Raw genomic sequence first — 21,059 nt, forward strand, 5'->3', positions numbered from 1 at the left:
GCACCTTAGAAAAGCAAAGACAAAGGAGGAGAACACACACTGCGACTTAGATGATAACAGCATGCATGTGGTGCAGAGAGGACCATGCCCAGGTAAAGTTTTACTTAACCTTAGCTGCTTATCTGGTTTCTCAGCAATGTCTTTTTTTTTTTTTTTTTTTTCAGTCTGCTAACAGAAATTACATTTATTCTTTCCACTTAATTAGCACTTATCATAAACCATTTTGTATCATGATCATGTTTGACATGTCACACTGGCATGGGGTTTTACAATTTTCAAAAAAAAAAACAAAACTTGAAAACATAGCCTCCATTAAATCCTCATAAACATCTTGTGAGAGGTTGGAATTGTTACTCTGTCTTTACTGGTAAACAGGTTCAGAGATATTGAGCCTTGCCAAAGCCCACATCTGGCTTCAAGGAACAGGAAACCAGACTCTACTTCAAAGTCTGCACATTGGAGTCTTGACTCCTTGGTTAGTACTGGATGGTTAGCAAATGTGGGGTGGGGAAGGGGGCTTGCTAATTTTATTTTTTTAATATTTATTTATGGTTTTTCTTGACTTCCTACTTTTGCATTCCAGTCCCCTACAATGAAAAGGATATCTTTTAGTTCTAGAAGGTCTTGTAGGTCTTCATAGAACTATTCAACTTCAGCTTCTTCACTGTTACTGGTTGGGGCATAGACTTGGATTACCGTGAATCCAAGTTTGCCTTGGAATTATGGTTTGCCTTGGAAAAGGACAAGCTAATGGAGTTCTGCCACGAGAACGCACTGGTCATAGCAAACACCCTCTTCCAACAACACAAGAGAAGACTCTACACGTGGACATCTCCAGATGGTCGACACCAAAATTAGACTGATTATATTCTTTGCGGCCAAAGATAGAGAAGCTCTACACAGTCAGCAAAAACAAGACCAGGAGCTGACTGTGGCTCATATCATGAACTCCTTATTGCCAAATTCAGACTGAAATTGAAGAAAGTGGAGAAAACCACTAGACCATTCACGTATGACCTAAATCAAATCCCTTATGACTATACAGTGGAAGTCAGAAATAGATTTAAGGGACTAGATCTGATAGACAGAGTCCCTAATGAACTATGGGCGGAGGTTTGTGACATTGTACAGGAGACAGGGATCAAGACCATCCCCAAGAAAAAGAAATGCAAAAAAGGAAAAGGGCTGTCTGAGGAGGCCTTACAAATAGCTGTGAAAAGAATAGAAGCGAAGAGCAAAGGAGAAAAGGAAAGATATACCCATTTGAATGCAGAGTTCCAAAGAATAACAAGGAGAGATAAGAAAGCCTTCCTCAGCAATCAATGCAAAGAAACAGAGGAAAACAAGAGAATGGGAAAGACTAGAGATCTCTTCAAGAATTAGAGATACCAAGGGAACATTTCATGCAAAGATGGGCTCGATAAAGGACAAAAACGGTATGGACCAGAAGATACTAAGAAGAGGTGGCAAGAATACACAGAAGAACTGTACAAAAAAGATCTTCACGACCAAGATAATCACAATGGTGTGATCACTCACCTAGAGCCAGACATCCTGGAATGTGAAGTCAAATGGGCCTTAAGCATCACTATGAACAAAGCTAGTGGAGGTGATGGAATCCCAGTTGAGCTATTTCAAATCCTGAAAGATGATGCTGTGAAAGTGCTGCACTCAATATGCCAGCAAATTTGGAAAACTCAGCAGTGGCCACAAGACTGGAAAAGGTCAGTTTTCATTCCAATCCCAAAGAAAGGCAATGCCAAAGAATGCACAAACTACCGCGCAATTGCACTCATCTCACATGCTAGTAAAGTAATGCTCAAAATTCTCCAAGCCAGCCGTCAGCAACACGTGAACTGTGAACTTCCAGATGTTCAAGCTGGTTTTAGGAAAGGCAGAGGAACCAGAGATCAAATTGCCAACATCTGCTGGATCATGGAAAAAGCAAAAGAGTTCCAGAAAAACATCTATTTCTGCTTTCTTGACTATGCCAAAGCCTTTGACTATGTGGATCACAATAAACTGTGGAAAATTCTGAGAGAGATGGGAATACCAGATCACCTGACCTGCCTCTTGAGAAACCTGTATGCAGGTCAGGAAGCAACAGTTAGAACTGGACATGGAACAACAGACTGGTTCCAAATAGGAAAAGGAGTACGTCAAGGCTGTATATTGTCACCCTGTTTATTTAACTTATATGCAGAGTACATCATGAGAAACGCTGGGCTGGAAGAAGCACAAGCTGGAATCAAGATTGCCGGGAGAAATATCAATCACCTCAGATATGCAGATGACACCACCCTTATGGCAGAAAGTGAAGAACTAAAGAGCCTCTTAATGAAAGTGAAAGTGGAGAGTGAAAAAGTTGGCTTAAAGCTCAACATTCAGAAAACAAAGATCATGACATCCGGTCCCATCACTTCATGGCAAATAGAGGGGGGAAACAGTGGAAACAGTGGCTGACTTTATTTTCCTGGGCTCCAAAATCACTGCAGATGGTGACTGCAGCCATGAAATTCAAAGACGCTTACTCCTTAGAAGAAAAGTTATGACCAACCTAGATAACATATTAAAAAGCAGAGACATTACTTTGTCAACAAAGGTCCGTCTAGTCAAGGCTATGGTTTTTCCAGTGGTCATGTATGGATGTGAGAGTTGGACTGTGAAGAAAGCTGAGGGCCAAAAAATTGATGCTTTTGAACCGTGGTGTTGGAGAAGACTTTTGAGAGTCTCTTGGACTGCAAGGAGATCCAACCAGTCCATTCTAAAGGAGATCAGTCCTGAGTGTTCATTGGAAGGACTGATGTTGAAGCTGAAACTCCAGTACTTTGGCCACCTCATGCAAAGAGTTGATTCACTGGAAAAGACTCTGATGCTGGGAAAGATGCAGGAGGAGAAAGGGATGACAGAGGATGAGATGGTTGGACGGCATCACCAACTCAATGGACGTGGATTTGGTTGGACTCCGGGAGTTGGTGATGGGCAGGGAGGCCTGGCATGCCGCGGTTCATGGGGTCACAAAGAGTCGGACATGACTGAGCGACTGAACTAAACTGAACTGATTTATGTTTCGGCTGCACCAGGTCTTTTAGTTGCAGCACTCATCATCTTTATTATTAATAGTTGCAGCGTGTGGGATCTAGTTCCCAGACAGGGATCAAACCCAGTCCCCCTGCATTGAGAGTGCAGAGTCTTAGCCACTGGACCACCAGGGAAGTCCCTAGAGATAGGTTTTAAATCTGAGTGTTCCCCAAGGTACCTGAACCAGTGATCTGCCTTTGCAGACAGATGATGCATGTGGGCAGGCTGAGGAGGCGCCCACAGAGTCAGGTGGAAATAGCAGGCAGGTGGAGATGGTGGTGGAGGCAGCCTGTGTTCAGTGGCGCCCCTTAGGGTTCTGGGCCTGCCACCTTCCTAACATGGTTACTGGGTACACTTTTCTTTTTTTGAAAAGCCACATCAGCTTGCTACTGGGCTCCTACTGAAACTAAACACCTAACACATGGAGGCCTTCGGACACTCTTGCTTAATATTCACATTTGAGGGTAGGTCAACTTGGACTCAAGACCTCCTGGAGTAGGATATAGCAACCCACTCCAGTATTCTTGCCTGAAGAATCCCATGGTCAGAGCAGCCTGGTAGGCTACCGAGCCTGGGGTTGCAAAGAGTCAGACATGCTACAGCTTGGACTCAACTTCTGACAAAGTGGAAAGGATTTAATAATCCTCACTTGGAAATGGTATATTTAAAGATGTGGCTGGCCTGGCCTCAACATCTCTACTTTACATGAAAAAGTGGCAGATATCCCTCTGGGGAAACTTTTCCCCCTACTCTGCCAACTGAAGCAGAGCTGTCGGTTCCATGCGGCCCTTAGCTCACAGAGATTTCCCTAAATGTCTGGCCCTGGTTCACTGTGGTTCCGCTAAATTCAACTCTCTCCCTGGCTGATTCAGCCATTCAGTCTCATTGCCAGTGATGCAGAGCCAAAAATGGCTGTTGTCAGTCCTCTTGGCGGGCAGAACTCAAGGCCATTTCATAGCTCTCACCAATAATCCCTTTGATCAACCTTCCTGTAGTTTTACTGCCTCCTGGGCTGTTGCCAACCTATTTGGTCTGCCGCTTGAAAACTAGACTGGTTAGGCATCTCTCTTTGGAGTTGGAAACTGTGGAAATAAATCATAAATGCTTATCTAACCACTGAGAAAGTTCATCCTTAGGTAGGTTGATAAGGGGTCCAGGGCCCTTGAGGAGGAGGGAATCCAGGGCCTTCAAGAAAGAGAAAGGGGTCTGAGGCTCTCAAGGAGGAGAAAAGGACAAACTTTTTTCCTACATACCTTTGTCTTAGTCAATATAACAATGTATCTTGCTCTAGGACATGTTTCTTCTTAACAAGAAGGTACTGATTAATCTTGTTATCTTAAGATGGATTGTTTTGGGAGTGTGTCTGGTAAGACCCTTTACTGTAATAAGGTATATAGCTCCCTTGCAAAGACTGGTGAGCGGGGGCACTCTCTGTCCCCTTTCTGATGTCTATGTTAGAAGCTTTCTCTGTCCCTCTTTATATTTTAATAAAACTCAAAACACAAAAGTTCTTGAGTGATCAAGCCTGGTCCCTGATCCCAAAGCTAAATCTTCTTCAGAGATCATGACTCCGACATCATCCATCGTAAGCTATCACCATCTGGGTCACTCAGGTGACTGAACACAGAATGAGTCTAGTCTCTGATGGGGTTGGTTATAATCAAGCTTCAGGTGGAAACATGTTTTGTGAACTGTCTCCCCTGCTGCCTGAGTCTATCATCACACCAGACTTGGCAAGATATTCACCATCATCAACTAGTAAAGTAAAGGACTCAGATTTTTTTTCAACATTTATTTACTTACTTAACTTGGCTGCCCTGGGTCTTAGAAGTGGCACACGGGATCTTCGATCTTTGTTGCTGCATGACACGCTGGATCTTTAGTTGCAGCATGTGAACTCTTAGCTGCCCCATGTGGGTTCTAGTTCTCTGACCAGGGATCGAACCCAGGACCCCCGAATCGGGAGCTTGGAGTCTTAGCCACTCAACCACCAGGGACGTCTCAGGACCCAGTTTCTGATTTGGACTTGCGACTGCTGTCAAAGGTTGACTTGTCTTACCATGATCGAGGCCACACAGCATGGGGCATTGTCCACACCTGCTCCTGGCAGATGGGCTCCATGGGCTCTTTGAGCCCCTCAAGGGCTGTTAGTGGTGTCTCCCGAGTGTTGACACTTAGGGTGCATGTGTGCTAAGTTGCTTCAGTAGTGTTTGATTCAGTGTGACCCTAGGGACTGCAGCCCACCAGGCTCCTCTATCTATGGGATTCTCGAAGCAAGAATACTGGAGAGAGTTGCCGTGTCCTCATCCAGGGGATCTTCCAAACCTAAGAATTAAACCTGCATCACCTATGGCTCAGCATTGTAAACAGATTTTTTTTACCCACTGAGACACTGGGGAAGCCCACACTTTAGGGTACAGTGCTGTTATTCTAGTCCAGCCTCCTCCATCCATATCACTGAAACTAATGTGTCATGGTTTTGACTTTCTAGAAAACACAACTTTGATCTGTATAATTCTGATTTCTCTCATACATGTAAGTAGATAGACGTGTGTGTGTGTGTGTGTGTGTGTGCGTGCGTGCGCGCTCAGTTGTGTCTGACTCTTTGGGACTCCTTGAACTGTAGCCTACCAGGTTCCTCCATCCATGGAATTTCCCAGACAAGAATACTGGAGCAGGTTGTTATTTCCTACTCCTGGGTATCTTTCTGACCCAGGGACTGAACTCAAAACTCTTGTGTCTCTTGCACTGGCAGGTGGATTCTTTACCACTGTGCCACCTGGGAAGGCCTCACTCAACATGATGTGCCTTTTACTGCAAAGCCACTTGACAATGGATGATAGTCAAGGTATCAGTCAATTTTTCATGTTTCCTACCACATTCGTGTTTAAAAATGCCACAGATTCAGACTTATTCTAATTTGTAAAACTTTAGCTCTATTTAAAATACACCACCCTTGCACATCTTACATCCTGAGGCTCAGTTTTCAAGCCACTATGACTTTCATGGTTAGAGATAATATCAGGCATGCTTTAATGAGTTAAAATCTTATCTCAGGTTAAGTTACAGTATGAGGGTTATAGTAATTATCTGCTTTGTCTCCTACTCTGTGTTCTGATAATCTGTTTCTATTTTGGACTTTCTTTTTAAAAAAAGAAAAAAATATATATATATTTAGCTGCATCAGGTCTTAGTTGTGGCATATAGGATCTTTGATCTTTTCTTTTTTTTTTTCTTTTTTTTTTAGGATCTTTGATCTTTTAGTTGCAACATGTGGAATCTAGTTCCCAGACCACGAATTGAACTCAGGCCCCCTGCACTGGGAGTGAGAAGTCGTAGCCACTGGACCACCAGGAAAGTACCTAGTTTGGACTTTCTTAAAGCCCAACTGTTGGCTCAGCTTAGCCTAAGACTCAGAACTTGTTCGATCCTAAGTGGAGACCAAGTCAATAGTTTTACAGCCTGGATCTGTCAGTGCTTCTATTCTTAATCCAGTGTTTTATCCTGAGTCTTATGACTGCTTGCTTACCTTTTCCTTTGGTACTTTACTCCAGTTTCTGAAACAGGTTCCACTGTGCCCTGCCTGATCTCCAGCTTCTCAGGATGACTGCTCTTCTCTGGTCTCTCATTTTCTATGTACTGCATTCCTACCCTTGAATTCTAGACCCCTCTTGCTGCCAAATGCCTATAGGGTCTTCTGCTATTGTTGGCACCTTCTTCTCTTCATTCCACCCTTCCAGCCACATGGAGCACTTTGCTGATGGCTCAGCAGAAAGGGATTTGGTGGACTGATGGGCACTGAAGCCAGAATGCAGGGAGCCGGTATAGACTTTCCAAGAGTCTTCACTATGAAGGAGTGCAAATAAATAGCATAGTAGCTTATGGTTTGTTGTTTTTTTGTTTGGTTTTTTTTTTTACATTTTTAATTAAAAATTTTTTTGGTGGTGCCACTCAGCTTTTGGGATTTTAGTTCCCTGACCAGGACCTCAGCAGTGAGAGCACCAAGTCTTAACTACTGAAATGCCAGGGAATTCCTGCACATAGAAGCTTATTTAGATGGGAGAGATTTGAGTACAGTTCATGGGGTCACAAAGAGTCGGGCACGACTGAGCAACTAACACTTGCTTACCTACAGGTCAAAAGGATGGTGTAGCAGTGAATATCTTCATGGTAAACAATTACCAACAGTTAATGTATCAGGTTACTTTTCTATCCCACTCAACTCAAAGGGTTTATCATTACCCTAGTGATTTGGATTTCTAAGTCTTTTGTCTCTTGCATACTGATGAGCCACATTTTTGCAAGGTATATAATCTAAAACTGTGACATGAAGATGGAAGACCAGAGAACAACAGGGCAAAAAAGTCTGCATGAGGCAAATCAGGTGGGTAGGAATAAGATGTTGGTAGGTGTCCTGGTCACATTCCAAAAGGAGCAAGGGAAGAGCTAGTTCCTGAACCCAATTGAAGCAACTTCAGTCAACTCATTTCCACACAGAAGTTGCCTACAGTAATTTTTTAATCTCTGTGGGATTAAGGAGCATCTCAAATATAAAGAAAACTAAACTGATACTAATGTAAGTGATCTATTATACCTGCAAATATTGTTAAAGACAAAAAATGGACTGTGGGATTGAGGTCTAACACAGGAGTTATATTTATCTAGCACCATACTGTACAACATGGTGGTCACTTGCCACATGTAGCAATTTTAAATCCATGCAAATGAAATAAAATGAAAAATTCAGTCCCTCAGTTGCACTAGCCACATTTCAAATGCTCAGTAGCCACATGTGGGAAACCACTACTGTATTGAAGAGGAAAGCTATAGAAGAGTTACATCACCACAGAAAGGTCTATTGGACAGTGCTGATCTAGCAATATCTGTGGTAAAGGGTGTCCTGCTGATACAAAAGGGTGGGCATCAGGATGATCATAACTTAAGTGTAATATTCCTTAAGCCATCCAGTTTCCCTTTTTCGGCTTCTGTACTCACCAATTCTGAACCCCAAATTTACCAACTTTTGGAAGGACATCTATTTGAGAGTAGGTGAGTTGGGTTACCTCTGAGTGAATCCAAATTTGTTTAAGGTCTTGTTTAAGTGGGTAATAGAAACTGACAAAATATGGAGCTGGCAGAAATATGAGATATTACTACACTTTATACTCTGACCTTCTTCCTCACTCTGCTCACCTAGGTTAGATGTCCCTCCTCTGTACACACCTAGACATACCTCTGTCATAACCCTTTTTGATTATCTGTTCATAGAGTGATCTATGCCATTAGCTGTAAACCGGCCAAGAGCAAGGATTTCTCTTAATTCATCTCAGTAACTAACAATGCCTGGCACATAGGAGGTTCTCAAAATTAAGTCTCTCACACAAATAAATTACACGGTATAAGCTAGACTTTTACAGCCTGGTTAGCAGTTCCCCAATAAAGATATGAACAGAAAACAAAAAAACTGCATGGTGACCTACAGCAATCTCAAGATAACCTTTGAGGCTGAGGGTAGGAGGAATGGAAGAGGCAGATTGGAACAATTCCTTATTCACCATCTTTGCCCAACCCAGGTCTTTCCAAATGGAAAACCCAATATTTATGAAATATCTGATACATGCTAACGTTTCACAAAAATCAAATCCTCTTATAAATGCTAGGAACTATTATTTCCCAACTTTACAGATTAGGAATGAACATCAAAAAGGATAAGCAACTTGAACAAACACAAGGCAATGAAAAATAGCGAAACTAGTTTTAAACTCCAGAACTATCTGACACTTCTGTATAAATGAGAAACGTCACTGAACCCTGCAAAAGAGAACTAGCATTAAAAAAAAGTGTGTGTGTCGGGGGGGCAGGGAGTTACTCACTTTTCCTGGGTCGCTCTCATGTATATATGTTATTAAACTTTTGTTTGATTTTCTCCTGTTTAAAAAATAAAGGTCCATTTAAGAGACATGATCTAATCATGAAAGCACTAAATCTTTTATTTTTCCTATTTGACTTCTCAAAAAGGGTGGCATAGTTAAGAATCTTCTTTGAAGTGGCTTGATCATTGTGTTGTTTTCTTCTCTATTCTGAGACTTTTCCATCAGAACATTCACTTTAATCCGACTGCTATTGCATGGCTGGAAAAGTGGATATGCAATAACACTTTCATACTCTTTTATCTCTTTCTTTATGCTCTTTATGCTCTCACACTTCTCACGAAGAGGAGGCTGGCTCCGGTCTTTCCTCAAGATTCCTTCCTTGAGTTTTTGCTCTACAAGTTCTCTCCCTCTAATCATGCGTTCCCGGTGATCTTTAATCTGCATCTGTTCTCTCTCCTTTACCTGCTTTCTTCTCTGTGTATTCTGGATGCCATGCTCTCCCAGCACAATTCTGGGAAATTTTATTTCACTAGAGTACGGTGGTAATTGTTTCAATGTTTTACTCTTAAACTCTCTGACCTGTCCACCTCGATGTATGTGCCTTTCTATATGTTTCATTTCTCTCTCAGGGAGCAAATAATACCGTTTTTGTCTCTCTGTGCTTTGGGTTGTTTTTCCCTCCAATCTCTTGTTGATTTCACTGCCTTCCTCTTGTTCTTTCACCGTCTCCATTATTCTTTTATTATAATAAGACTCTGCTTTGGCAAGCCAGTAGTCAAGGGAAAGCCCTTGCTCCCTACAGAGTATTTCATACTCCTCTTGATATTTTTGAATTATCAGTTGTTTTGCTTCTGATGTATGTACGCCACCTAGATTCTGTCAAGGTGAGGTGCAGAATTTTGTAATATGACCATCTTTTTACTTTGAACATATTTAAACAGAGCCTATTCTCACTGACACCAAGAAAGGACCACGGCGAGGGTGGGGGTGGGGGAAGAAAGGACCATGTTCTTTCATTAACTTTGGAGTAACAGGGATTTTACTTCCATCACTCCTAGGTGAGCCTACAAGCTCTCGAAGTTGATGTTCTTACCACCAAAATCAATAACTAGTTGGTTTGTTTTTTTTAAATAGTGTTGGTAGCTTTCAAAATAATACTTTGTTATAAAACAAAATAATACTTTGTTATAAGTAAAGATTTAGCTGGAAAATATTTGCCAGTGTGGACACATTACGGCAAAGTGTCACTTGGGTGGCAGTAGGATTTTAAACCTAACTTTCCTTCTTCTAGTCTTTTCAAACAGTATGATGTTAGGATGATTTATTTACCAATATTTTTTTCTCCAGTGGAGACTGTAGACCTGCAGCAATCCTAGGGTCTTTTGATACTTTAGCCCAGGCCAATCTGTAAGATAAAAAAGCAAAGGTAAAATAGAAGGTGAGAGATGTCAGAACAAATTTGCTCTTATAACAACTGAATCAAAAGAACCCAATTGTTTTGGCTAAGGCCAAAGGTATTTCCCTCAGAAAGAAAACACCTAGGAATAGGTAGGACTACAGCAGGGCCATTTTCTGATGAGAAACCATGACATTCCTATGGTGACAAATAATGAATACTCTTAAAAATAAGGACATATAAATAAGAGCATACAGTCATCCCTCAGTATTTGTGGATCACCCTCCCCACCAATGTCCCTTGGTTCCAGGACCTGCTTCCTCCAGATACCAAAATCCATGTGCTATCCCTTATATAAAATGATATCATATCTGCATATAACCTTGGCACATCCTCCCATTTACCTTAAATTATCTCTCAATTGCTTATAATATCTACTACAATGTAAATAGCTGTTAATACAATGTAAATACTACTTAACAGTTGCCACTAAGTGGCAAGTTCAAGTTTGGCTTTTGGGACCCTTCCACAATTTTGTTTTCCCTGAGTATTTTCCATCCACAATTGAATCTGTGGATAGAGAAACCTCCGATATAGAGGGCCAACTGTAATCCTCTCATATAAACTTAAAAGCATACTTCTCCTGTGGACTCAACATGAACCATTCTGAATCTTGCACCCGGGACTGGGCGTGGGAAGAGATGGGCTCCTTGGTGAAGCGTTGCCCAAGCACATTTACACCATACTGCTCAGTCTGGCTTCCTCTTTTGTCTTCTGGGATGAGTCTAGACTTCGGTGTTATCAGTTCATTCTCTTTGTACAGTTTCTTGAGCCGGGCCCTCTCTGCCTCTATCACCACATACAGCATCTCCGCCCTATAATCTTTTGTTCTGAAATTCTATTCTTATTTGTTCACTGTCTGCTTGCCTTCCTTATTCTGCCAGTCATTCTTCAACCTAAATCCACTGAGACTATTCCCTGTTGATCCACTAGGGATGAGAATCTGGGGTCACTCTGAGTTTGTTTATAGGACAGGCTGATGGCAACACAAATGAAGACTACCAACTCTTTGTGTGCCATCTCTGGTCTAATCTGAGTTTACTGTGAGGTCATATTTAAGCCACCAAGGATGCCTGGCATCTCATCTCTGTGCCTTTATTTATACCATTTATGGTTTACACAGCATGGGCTTTGAAGCCTTATAGGGCTATGCCTGAATCCTAATTCCACCATTTCCCAGGTGTGTGACTCAGGGCAGGTAACTCAGTCTCTCTCTAAATCAGTTTCCTCATCTGTAAAATGGAACTATAAGACAAAAATTTGCCTCTTGGAGTTATAAAGAACAAATGAGAATTAAAGATCCTGGCACAGTGCTTTATATATGGTAAGTTCTCAATAAACAGCAATTGTCCATCCTCCTCAGGTCAAGGCTTGACCATAAAATCTTCCCAGTCTTCTCTATGCAACAGCAATTTTTGCCTCCCTATGAACATAATATTTTTTTACTTCTACAACTCATTTGAAAATCAATCCTGGTTTCCACTGTGATATCTGTATCCATATATCACTTTTAACATTTTGATGCTGAAATTCAGATTCACAGAGTAGGAGCTATAACTTTTTTATCTACAAATATAGAAATCTATCATATTAGAAAGGATCTGATATCAAATGTTGGATCTCACTAACCTCTTGGGCATATTCTTACTTGCCTGACTACATATACTTATTTTGAAATTTTTAAAAATATGACCACCTTACTTTTATTTCTGTGTACACAGTACCTAGCACAGTACCTAACATTAGAGTCTGTAATCTCAAGTTCTCAAAATTAATGATTTGCTGACTGGTGATTATCCTCACCACAGAATATGAGCATCGTCCTCTCTTACATTCTCCATAATATTGAATCTTTTTATTGAAACTTTTTATAGTTTTTTATAAACTATTTAATAAATAGTTAAAGTCCTATTTAATAAGTAGGACTTTTAAATAAATAGTCCTCCTTGAAGTATAGAGGCATATCTGTTGTATATGCCTTTCCTGGGCTCTCACCTTTTGTCCTGTAAGTGTACTTTCATTGCATTCTAATTATTCATTTGTATTCCTTAAGGTCAGAGACACAGTTTTGAGCTTGACAGCCACAACTTCAGCTCAAAGACTGGCATATGTGCTTAATAAATATGAATAGGAACAGACTGTTGAGCTTTTGTTGGGGAAGAAACATGCCTTATAATGCTTAGTTACTTTACTGCATTAGGACAGTATTCAACTCATTGTGTATATTCACTGAGTTTTGTCAATGCAGCCATGAAATTAAGAGGCTTGCTCCTTGGAAGGAAAGTTATGACCAACCTAGATAGCATATTCAAAAGCAGAGACATTACTCTGCCAACAAAGGTCCGTCTAGTCAAGGCTATGGTTTTTCCAGTGGTCATGTATGGATGTGAGAGATGGACTATAAAGAAAGCTGAGGGCCGAAGAATTGATGCTTTTGAACTGTGGTGTTGGAGAAGACTCTTGAGAGTCCCTTGGACTGCAAGGAGATCCAACCAGTCCATCCTAAAGGAAATCAGTCCTGCGTGTTTATTGGAAGGATTGATGTTGAAGCTGAGACTCCAATATTTTGGCCACCTGATGCGAAGAGCTGACTCATTTGAAAAGACCCTGATGTTGGGAAAGATTGAGGGCAGGAAGAGAAGGGGACGACAGAGGATGAGATGGTTGGATGGCATCACCGACTCAATGGACATGAGTTTGGGTGGACTCTGGGAGTTGGTGATGGACAGGGAGGCCTGGCGTGCTGCGGTTCATGGGGTCTCAGAGAGTTGGACAGGACTGAGTGACTGAACTGATACTGAAAGGGAAAGCTGGACTAATCTCATTTCTATTTTCAAAGGAGACACACACAAAGAAGAGAGAATAAAAACTTGCCTACCATCATGGGCTCAGCAGATCTCTCCTTGTAAGACAAATTATTATGGGGCTTGTCACTTTCTAGTAGCTTGCTCAGAGTTTTAACCCTCTCACTAATTTGTGTTTCCATTATTTCAGAGAGTAGAGGATCAAAACTTCTCTAGGAGAGACCACAGCTTGTTCTCTTTCAAACAGGAGAAAATAGTGATGGCTCCGGGACTTTCATACATAAGCAGCTTAGCACAGCTATGAGGTTGAGAGGGGGTGGATGGACTGGGAGAGAACTAGGAAACTCGTCTTGAAGCTGTCCCTTCAGGACGACAAGATTCTACACTTTAGATTGTAGGTTCCGGATGAATTAAAACAGCAAGACTTTTAAGACACTTGTCCTCATGTTTTATAAAAGATCAAGGATATGTCAACTCTCCATCTAATGGATGCAATGATGATGTAGAGCTGGTTGGATGGGAGGCCGGGGACAAGGTGGAACGGGGTCCACAACTGAAAGCAAACCTCGACAGTCTTCGTCACAAGGCTGCTCCCTTGACTAATGCTAACCTCCCTCATCTGACAGGCATCTAAAGAGGAAGGAGTCCCAATCTCTTCTCTTCCACTACCTCCAAAGTCTTGAGCCCCTTCCTAAAGTGTCCTACTTCATCCCTGCTTCCTTTCATTCCTAGTGACTAGGCATTCCTCCTCCGCCTTCACCGTTTCCACTTCATGCCGGGTAAGAGGTCGACTCACCCCTTCCAAAGGCCCAGTTCAGTTCAGTCGCGTCCGACTCTTTGCGACCCCATGTACTGCAGCATGCCAGGCCTCCCTGTCCATCACCAACTCCCGGAGCTTGCTCAAACTCACGTCCATCGAGTGGGTGATGCCATCTAACCATCTCATCCTCTGTCCTCCCCTTCTCCTCCTGCCCCCAATCCTTCCCAGCATCAGGGTCTTTTCAAATGAGTCAGTTCTTCGCATCAGATGGCCAGAGTATTGGAGTTTCAGCTTCAGCATCAGTCCTTCCAGTGAATATTCAGGACTAATTTCCTTTAGGCTTGACTGGTTTGATGTCCTTGCTGTCCAAGGGACTCTCAAGAGTCTTCTCCAATAACACGGTTCAAAAGCATCAATTCTTCGTCGCCAAGGGCCCAGCACTCGAGCCAGGCGGTGCTCTGCAGAGCGCCCTTGCTTGCATCGCGAGGTCCGAGGAGCGCTAGAACTGTAACTTCCAGAATGTTTCGCTTTGGTTTTTGTTTTTTTAAAAAGAACCAACTCAAGAAGAGGGGAAGTTGTAGTTCCCAGAACTGGGTACTGAGGGGAAAACAACCGGAGGCTCAGCTTCAATCACCTGTTTTCTTATCCAACGTCACAAAACCAGCCTGAAGGTAGCGCTGCAACCTTCCTTCAAAGGTTCCGCTCCCTCCGGGGATCAAGTTTGCGATTAATTATGACGTAACAGCCAATCGACAAGCCGGACGACGGGGCGCTCTAGCCCGCCTTGCTCTCGCTACTCCGCAGCAGCGTAGAGCCGGCGTTCTAGCTCGCGGAGTTGGCTTCCTCTTCTCGCCTGTCCCAGGTAAGCAAACCCCCAAGTCGAAGTACCGGACCCCGGTTTGGAATTCTGGATATGTGGGCTCCTTGGTCTTAGAGGCACAGGCGTACGTGGGAGAAGGACTCGGGTTCTGTATGCTTAGGTCCAGGGACAGAATAGGAATGACCCTTCAGTGGGGAGGGAGCTACTCTCGTTTGTTAGCAATCTCCTCTCCTTCCCAGCCCTCGACCACCCTCCGTCATGGACCTCGCCGGCCTCTGCTCCAGCTTTCAGTCGGACCTGGATTTCTGTCCAGATTGCGGCTCGGTCCTGCCTCTGCCCGGGGTTCAGGATGCGGTCGCCTGTACCCGCTGTGGCTTCTCCATCAATGTGCGAGGTAAGGGGCTTGTACGCAGCGACCCCGGCAGAGGGCCCAGCGTGAAAGGGTCAGTGGCTTGAGGACCTTAATATCGGTTGGATTGAAGAGGGGGACCCTGAAGCAGGGAATCAGGCACTTTTGGCCTTGGGTCGAAACCTGAAGGGAATATAAGGCCTTCTGTCCTAACCGAGAGGGAGTTATGGGTGTCAGCCCTCCTTACTGTCTCCACAACCAGTTCTTACTGTTTGCGCAGACTTTGAGGGGAAGGTTGTGAAGACCTCAGTTGTGTTTAACAAACTGGGGACAGCCATGCCTTTGTCGATGGAGGAAGGACCTGAGTTCCAGGGACCTGTGGTGAGTGAATGACATCGAGGACTGGCCTCATCAAAGAAGGGTGGGAAAGAAATGGAGGGGCGATTGCACAGATTTGGAGAGTTTTGTACCTAATTCCAAGAGGGAAGGGTGTGTGCTGTGCTGAGTCGTGTCTGACTCTTTGCGACCCCGTGGACTGTAACCTGCCAGGCTCCTCTGTCCATGGAATTTTCCAGGTAAGAATACTGGAGCGGATTGCCATTTCTTCCTCCAGGGGATCTTCCCGAGCCAGGGATGGAACCCGCGTCTCCAGCATTGGCAGGCGGATTCTTTACCACTGCGCCACGTGGGAAGTCCTTTAAGAGGGAAGAGGGGTCTTTAAAACATCAGAGTCTGGGGAGTGTGACAGCCTGATGTCTGTGACCGGAAAGGGAAATTATTAATCCCACCAGTTGCTTTCCAGGTTGACAGGCGCTGCTCTCGATGTGGGCACGAGGGAATGGCATACCACACCAGGCAGATGCGGTCAGCCGATGAAGGGCAGACTGTCTTCTACACCTGTACCAACTGCAAGTGCGTATCCTTTCCCTCCTCTCTGCCCTTTCTCAATCTGTTTGCGACCTAAACAAATCCAGTGACTTACTTTTTGTACTGAATAAACAGTTGTGTTCTTTGATCCCATCCCTCTCTTCTGTACAGTTGAAGTAATAGGGAAACTTGTGGTCGTTTTTTATTTTAGAAAATTACACTTTTCTTATCCTTTTTATACTCGGTGAATTAAACCTTTTAAGATATTTAAAAGGAAAGAAAAAAAGTACAGAAAGCAAATGTTGCTTGATGATCTGGGTGTTACTGTTGCATCTTCCACTGTACTCAAGGTAGTTTTACTTCGGTGAAAATTAGTCATGGGTGATTTAAAGAATATGATTCTCTGAATAGTTTTGAGAACTCCCCTTTGTCTTTGGGGTTCTGTGGTTTCACTACAGTATATCTGGATGTGGCTTTCTTTTGTTTATCATGTTTAGGATTTGCTGGGCTTTCTGAAAGTAAAGATTGATTTTTTTTTTTCTTTCCCACCAACCTTGGAAAATTATCTGCCATATCTCATTGAATATTGCCTTTACCTATGTTCTCACATGCTGGAGTTCTAATTAATTAGTTGCTTATTAGACTTTACCCACTACTCCATTTCTCTCACTCTTTCATAATTTTCCATCTATTTTCTCTTTATATTGCTTCTGGGTAAATTCTTCTGGTCTTTCTTCTGCTTCACTAATTCTGTCTTCAAGTTTATGTCAGTTATTGTTACTTAAAAAAAATTTTTTTGAGTTCTGCTTATTTTTCAAGTCTCAACCATTTTTAATAATTCATGATTCTTTAATCCTAAATTATTTTTAAGTCTCACATATTTAAATATATTAAGCATGAACTTTATATTCTGTGTCTCCTAATTCTCATACCCACAGTTTTTGTGAGTCTGATGCTGACATTATTCCTGCAGACTTTCTCATGGTGCTTTTTTGTTTTATAACTTTTTAATATAAGCTCAGATTTTTAAGAATTTGGACTATGGAATTCTTTGAGGCCTGGAGTGAAAACTATATTCTTGGCATGTGGTGCTTTTTTGTTTTATAATTTTTTAATATAAGCTCAGATTTTAAAGAATTTGGACTATGGAATTCTTTGAGGCATGGAGTGAAAACTATATTCTTAGCATGTGTGTTTCCTCTTCAGGTGCCTTGAAGCACTACCAACCTGTAATGACTTTAAATAAATTTTCAGCTTCATGTGTTTTGTAGCAAATAGGTAGTATGGATTTGTGCTGCAAATCCAATGTAAAGCTAGCTTTTGGTTAGAGATTCTAGAGGGAAATTTTTTTATTTTTTCTCCCTCTACCTAGTGAGACAGTCAAATTCCTCTTCTGCAGAGTTGGATTATTTTTCCTGTTCACTTTTATATACAGGTGTAGCCCTTTGGGGGTTTCAAACTTACTCAGTATTTCCTATTAGACATTGTAGGCTTGTCTCTGGTTCACTCATATGGCTCTCAAAACTGCAAGGGCACCAGTGTACTAGGGGCTTTCAGTTTTAATGTACCTGTGTAGATTCCTGGTTTTATATACTTTCACTCAGTGTGAAGATTGCCTTTACTTTCTTGCCTTCTCATCAATGGATTAAAAATATTTACAGTTAGAAATGCCTTTGGGGAGTATTTCTCAGTCAGGCTGAGAAATTAATTTAATTTAAACAACTAATTTAAGAAAATTTAAAATTTTTCTTAACTTTATTTTTTTTTTAATGACCAGAAGTTTTTCATTTTTATGAGGTCTAGCTTATCCTTTTTTCTTTCATGGCTAGTGTTCTTTGTTTTCCTAAGAAATCTTGACATAATTCATAATTTGCAAGATATAGTTTTAATCCCAGCATTTTTAATTGTCTTGAATTTGTGTAGGGTTATTTAGGGGAGCTAGTCCTCTATGGTCATAAATGAAAGTCCTTCCTCGATTATTTCTTTCATCTTACACTGCTAGTACCTCTTCCTTTGGTCAAATATAACAAGTCTTTTCTTTCTCTGTAGGTTCCAAGAAAAGGAAGATTCTTGATTTTTTTTCTAAGCGACTCAACAGTCCTTTTCTTACTTGGAAGCTGGAGGATATTGGGTTCTTAGGTCCTTTGTCCATCTCCCGATTACAGTGTTCTGCTCACGGAGGAAAAGCAGATCGTCGTGTGTGGATTACCATTGTCCCCAGAGTACTCCTACCCTCATTGAGCTTCCTTATTAAAGTTATATTTTTCTATAAGAGCCAGACATATGTATGTTATTTATAATCTATCTTGTTCCAAACGAAATTTATATTAGCTTAGAGAGATATATTCATTCTCTCAACAAATGTATCAGTGACAAAAAGGGAATGTAAATTGGTACAGCAGAAAGAAAAAGCCGGTGGCGGGTGGGGGGGGGGTGGAATAAAAACCAAGGATAAAAAAATGGAGCCAGGAATGAAGCTAATAACATAAAAAGGCAATTATAAGTATTCCTGCATTATCTAAATCTTATTTGGTTCCTGAGTTTAGGGAAACAAAAAGTGGGAGTTTGGATAATGAGCTTCAACAGAAAACTCTGAATCAGATTCATTTGATATGTAAGTTTGGACAATAAAATCTACACTCAAAGACACAGGTGGACACTCTGGAAATTTTTTTATTGCTCTTGAGATAATGTTTTATATATATATATATATATATATATATACACTTACCCCTTGGAAGGAAAGTTATGACCAACCTAGATAGTATATTCAAAAGCAGAGACATTACTTTGCCAACAAAGGTCTGTCTAGTCAAGGCTATGGCTTTTCCAGTAGTCATGTATGGATGTGAGAGCCAGACTGTGAAGAAAGCTGAGGGCCGAAGAATTGATGCTTTTGAACTGTGATGTTGAAGACTCTTGAGAGTCCCTTGGACTGCAAGGAGAGATCCAACCAGTCCATTCTGAAGGAGATCAGCCCTGGGATTTCTTTGGAAGGAATGATGCTAAAGCTGAAACTCCAGTACTTTGGCCACCTCATTCAAAGAGTTGACTCATTGGAAAAGACTCTGATGCTGGGAGGGATTGGGGGCAAGAGAAGGGAGTGACAGAGGATGAGATGGCTGGATGGCATCACGGACTCGATGGACGTGAGTCTGAGTGAACTCCGGGAGTTGGTGATGGACAGGGAGGCCTGGTGTGCTGTGATTCATGGGCTCGCAGAGTCGGACATGACTGAGCGACTGAACTGAACTGATATATATATACATACATAAATACACACACACATATTTTTAACACTGTAACATTCATATATAGAAAAGTAGAAAAAAAAAATCAACAGGAATCCCAATCCACAATGATTTTTTATTTTAATGGGCTTTACTCTACATGCTGAGTCATAGCTTACTTTTTTCAGTTTGAGCCAAAAACTTTAAAGGCAAACAAATACTTAGTCCAGGCACAATCAGCATATTCAAATTTCAGCCTGGGAATTAGTATTCCTGCATTCTTTGGTTTAAGTAGTGACTAGATGATGACAATCATGATTATCTTACAGTTGGGTGGCCCTTTATATTTTGGGAGTTCTCATGAGTTTGAGCAAGCTCCAGGAGCTGATGGACATGGAAGCCTGGCTTGCTGCAGTCCAATGGGTCACAAAGAGTTGGACACAACTGAGCGACTGAATGGAAGTGAACTGAACTGATATACTATCCATGGCAACTTAGACAGATGGGCAAGTTAGTTTCCTCCACTGTGTGTCTGAACATTTCTGGTAATTGACTTTAGTGCCCCACTCCTGAAATCTGGTAAAATCTGTTCATGTCTCTGTCCTACTTTAAGCCTTTCACTGACTGGATAATCTCCAAGTTTCTTGCAAACTTTACAGGGCCTCATAACCACACCTACCTGTCAGTCATCATCTGGAACTCTCCTTCAGTTCAGTTCAGTAGCTCAGTCGTGTCCAGCTCTTTGTGACCCCATGAATCGCAGCACGCCAGGCCTTGCTGTCCATCACCAACACCCGGAGTTTACTAAAACATGTCCATCAAGGCGGTGATGCCATCCAGCCATCTCATCCTCTGTCATCCCCTTCTCCTCCTTCCCCCAATCCTTCCCAGCATCAGAGTCTTTTCCAATGAGTCAACTCTTCGCATGAGGTGGCCAAAGTATTGGAGTTTCAGCTTTAGCATCAGTCCTTCCAATGAACACCCAGGACTGATGTCCTTTAGAATGGACTGGTTGGATCTCCTTGCAGTCCAAGGGACTCTCAAGAGTCTTCTCCAACACTACAGTTCAAAAGCATCAATTCTTCGGTGCTCAGCCTTCTTCACAGTCCAACTCTCACATCCATACATGACCACAGGAAAAACCATAGCCTTGGCTAGACGGACCTTAGTCGGCAAAGTAATGTCTCTGCTTTTGAATATACTATCTAGGTTGGTCATAACTTTTCTTCCAAGGAGTAAGCGTCTTTTAATTTCATAGATGTAAAATGAGTCTTACATCTATGTTAATATTCTAATGTCTTATATTTTTGTTAGTATTTTTTCCAGTCTTCCCCATTAATTGTTGTAGACTTGGAGCTAAAACGCAGACTCTAAGAGTGTTTCATGCGCCAGTGACAGGAAAGAATCCATATTGAAGGTGTATTAAGTGCCCTGCTCTAACCCCTACGGGCAAGAGGGAGGATTAAAAATCTTAATCAAGTGTGTTTCCAGCTGCTCCCAGGTCCCGATTGCCTAATTCCCAGACAAAACAATAAGGAAACGAAGTTAGGCTGTGGTAGGATCATTACTATTGCCCCTTATTTTTTTCCGCCCTCCCACACACACACACGCAATGGAATAGACTCAGCTACGGGACGTCTGAACCCGGTGCAGTACCCAGCCTTTAGGAACAGGCCCAGTTCTAACCTCCACCGCGCATTCCTGCTCAATCTCTGCGTTGCAAGACCATGCAGTCATTGCTCGCCCCGCCTGCTGCTCCCGTACCGAAGTGACGCCTCTTCCGCCAAAGTTGTGTCGCCTCCTTGCAGCGCCTGCGCAC

The 21,059-nt window shown here is 42.2% G+C and overlaps 1 protein-coding gene and 1 long non-coding RNA gene across 2 annotated transcripts; one reads left to right on the top strand and one right to left on the bottom strand.

Annotated features, from left to right (window-relative positions):
- Positions 1 to 124: 124 nt before the first annotated feature.
- LOC120870478 lies at positions 125 to 21,028 on the bottom strand. Its single transcript, XR_005722781.1, has 3 exons — positions 20,927 to 21,028; positions 18,669 to 18,671; positions 125 to 140 (listed from the first exon to the last, which is right to left on the bottom strand). It is a non-coding gene; the product is annotated as an uncharacterized LOC120870478 (long non-coding RNA).
- Positions 14,682 to 18,290, top strand: POLR1H (RNA polymerase I subunit H). The gene is made up of 5 exons (XM_040250114.1): positions 14,682 to 14,836; positions 15,034 to 15,188; positions 15,424 to 15,524; positions 15,946 to 16,055; positions 18,060 to 18,290. The coding sequence occupies exons 2-5, from the start codon at positions 15,053 to 15,055 to the stop codon at positions 18,082 to 18,084; spliced, it is 372 nt and encodes a 123-aa protein (XP_040106048.1). The 5' UTR covers positions 14,682 to 14,836; positions 15,034 to 15,052; the 3' UTR covers positions 18,085 to 18,290.
- Positions 21,029 to 21,059: the final 31 nt, after the last annotated feature.

Source organism: Oryx dammah, unplaced genomic scaffold (assembly GCF_014754425.2).
Source record: "Oryx dammah isolate SB20612 unplaced genomic scaffold, SCBI_Odam_1.1 HiC_scaffold_11, whole genome shotgun sequence".
Lineage (NCBI taxonomy): Eukaryota > Metazoa > Chordata > Mammalia > Artiodactyla > Bovidae > Oryx > Oryx dammah.

Coding starts and splice junctions, on each gene's coding strand:
- POLR1H (XM_040250114.1), top strand. CDS start 15,053: ATGGACCTCGCCGGCCTCTGCTCCAGCTTTCAGTCGGACCTGGATTTC. Junction 15,189..15,423: donor CTTCTCCATCAATGTGCGAG/GTAAGGGGCTTG, acceptor CTGTTTGCGCAG/ACTTTGAGGGGAAGGTTGTG. Junction 16,056..18,059: donor TACACCTGTACCAACTGCAA/GTGCGTATCCTT, acceptor CTTTCTCTGTAG/GTTCCAAGAAAAGGAAGATT.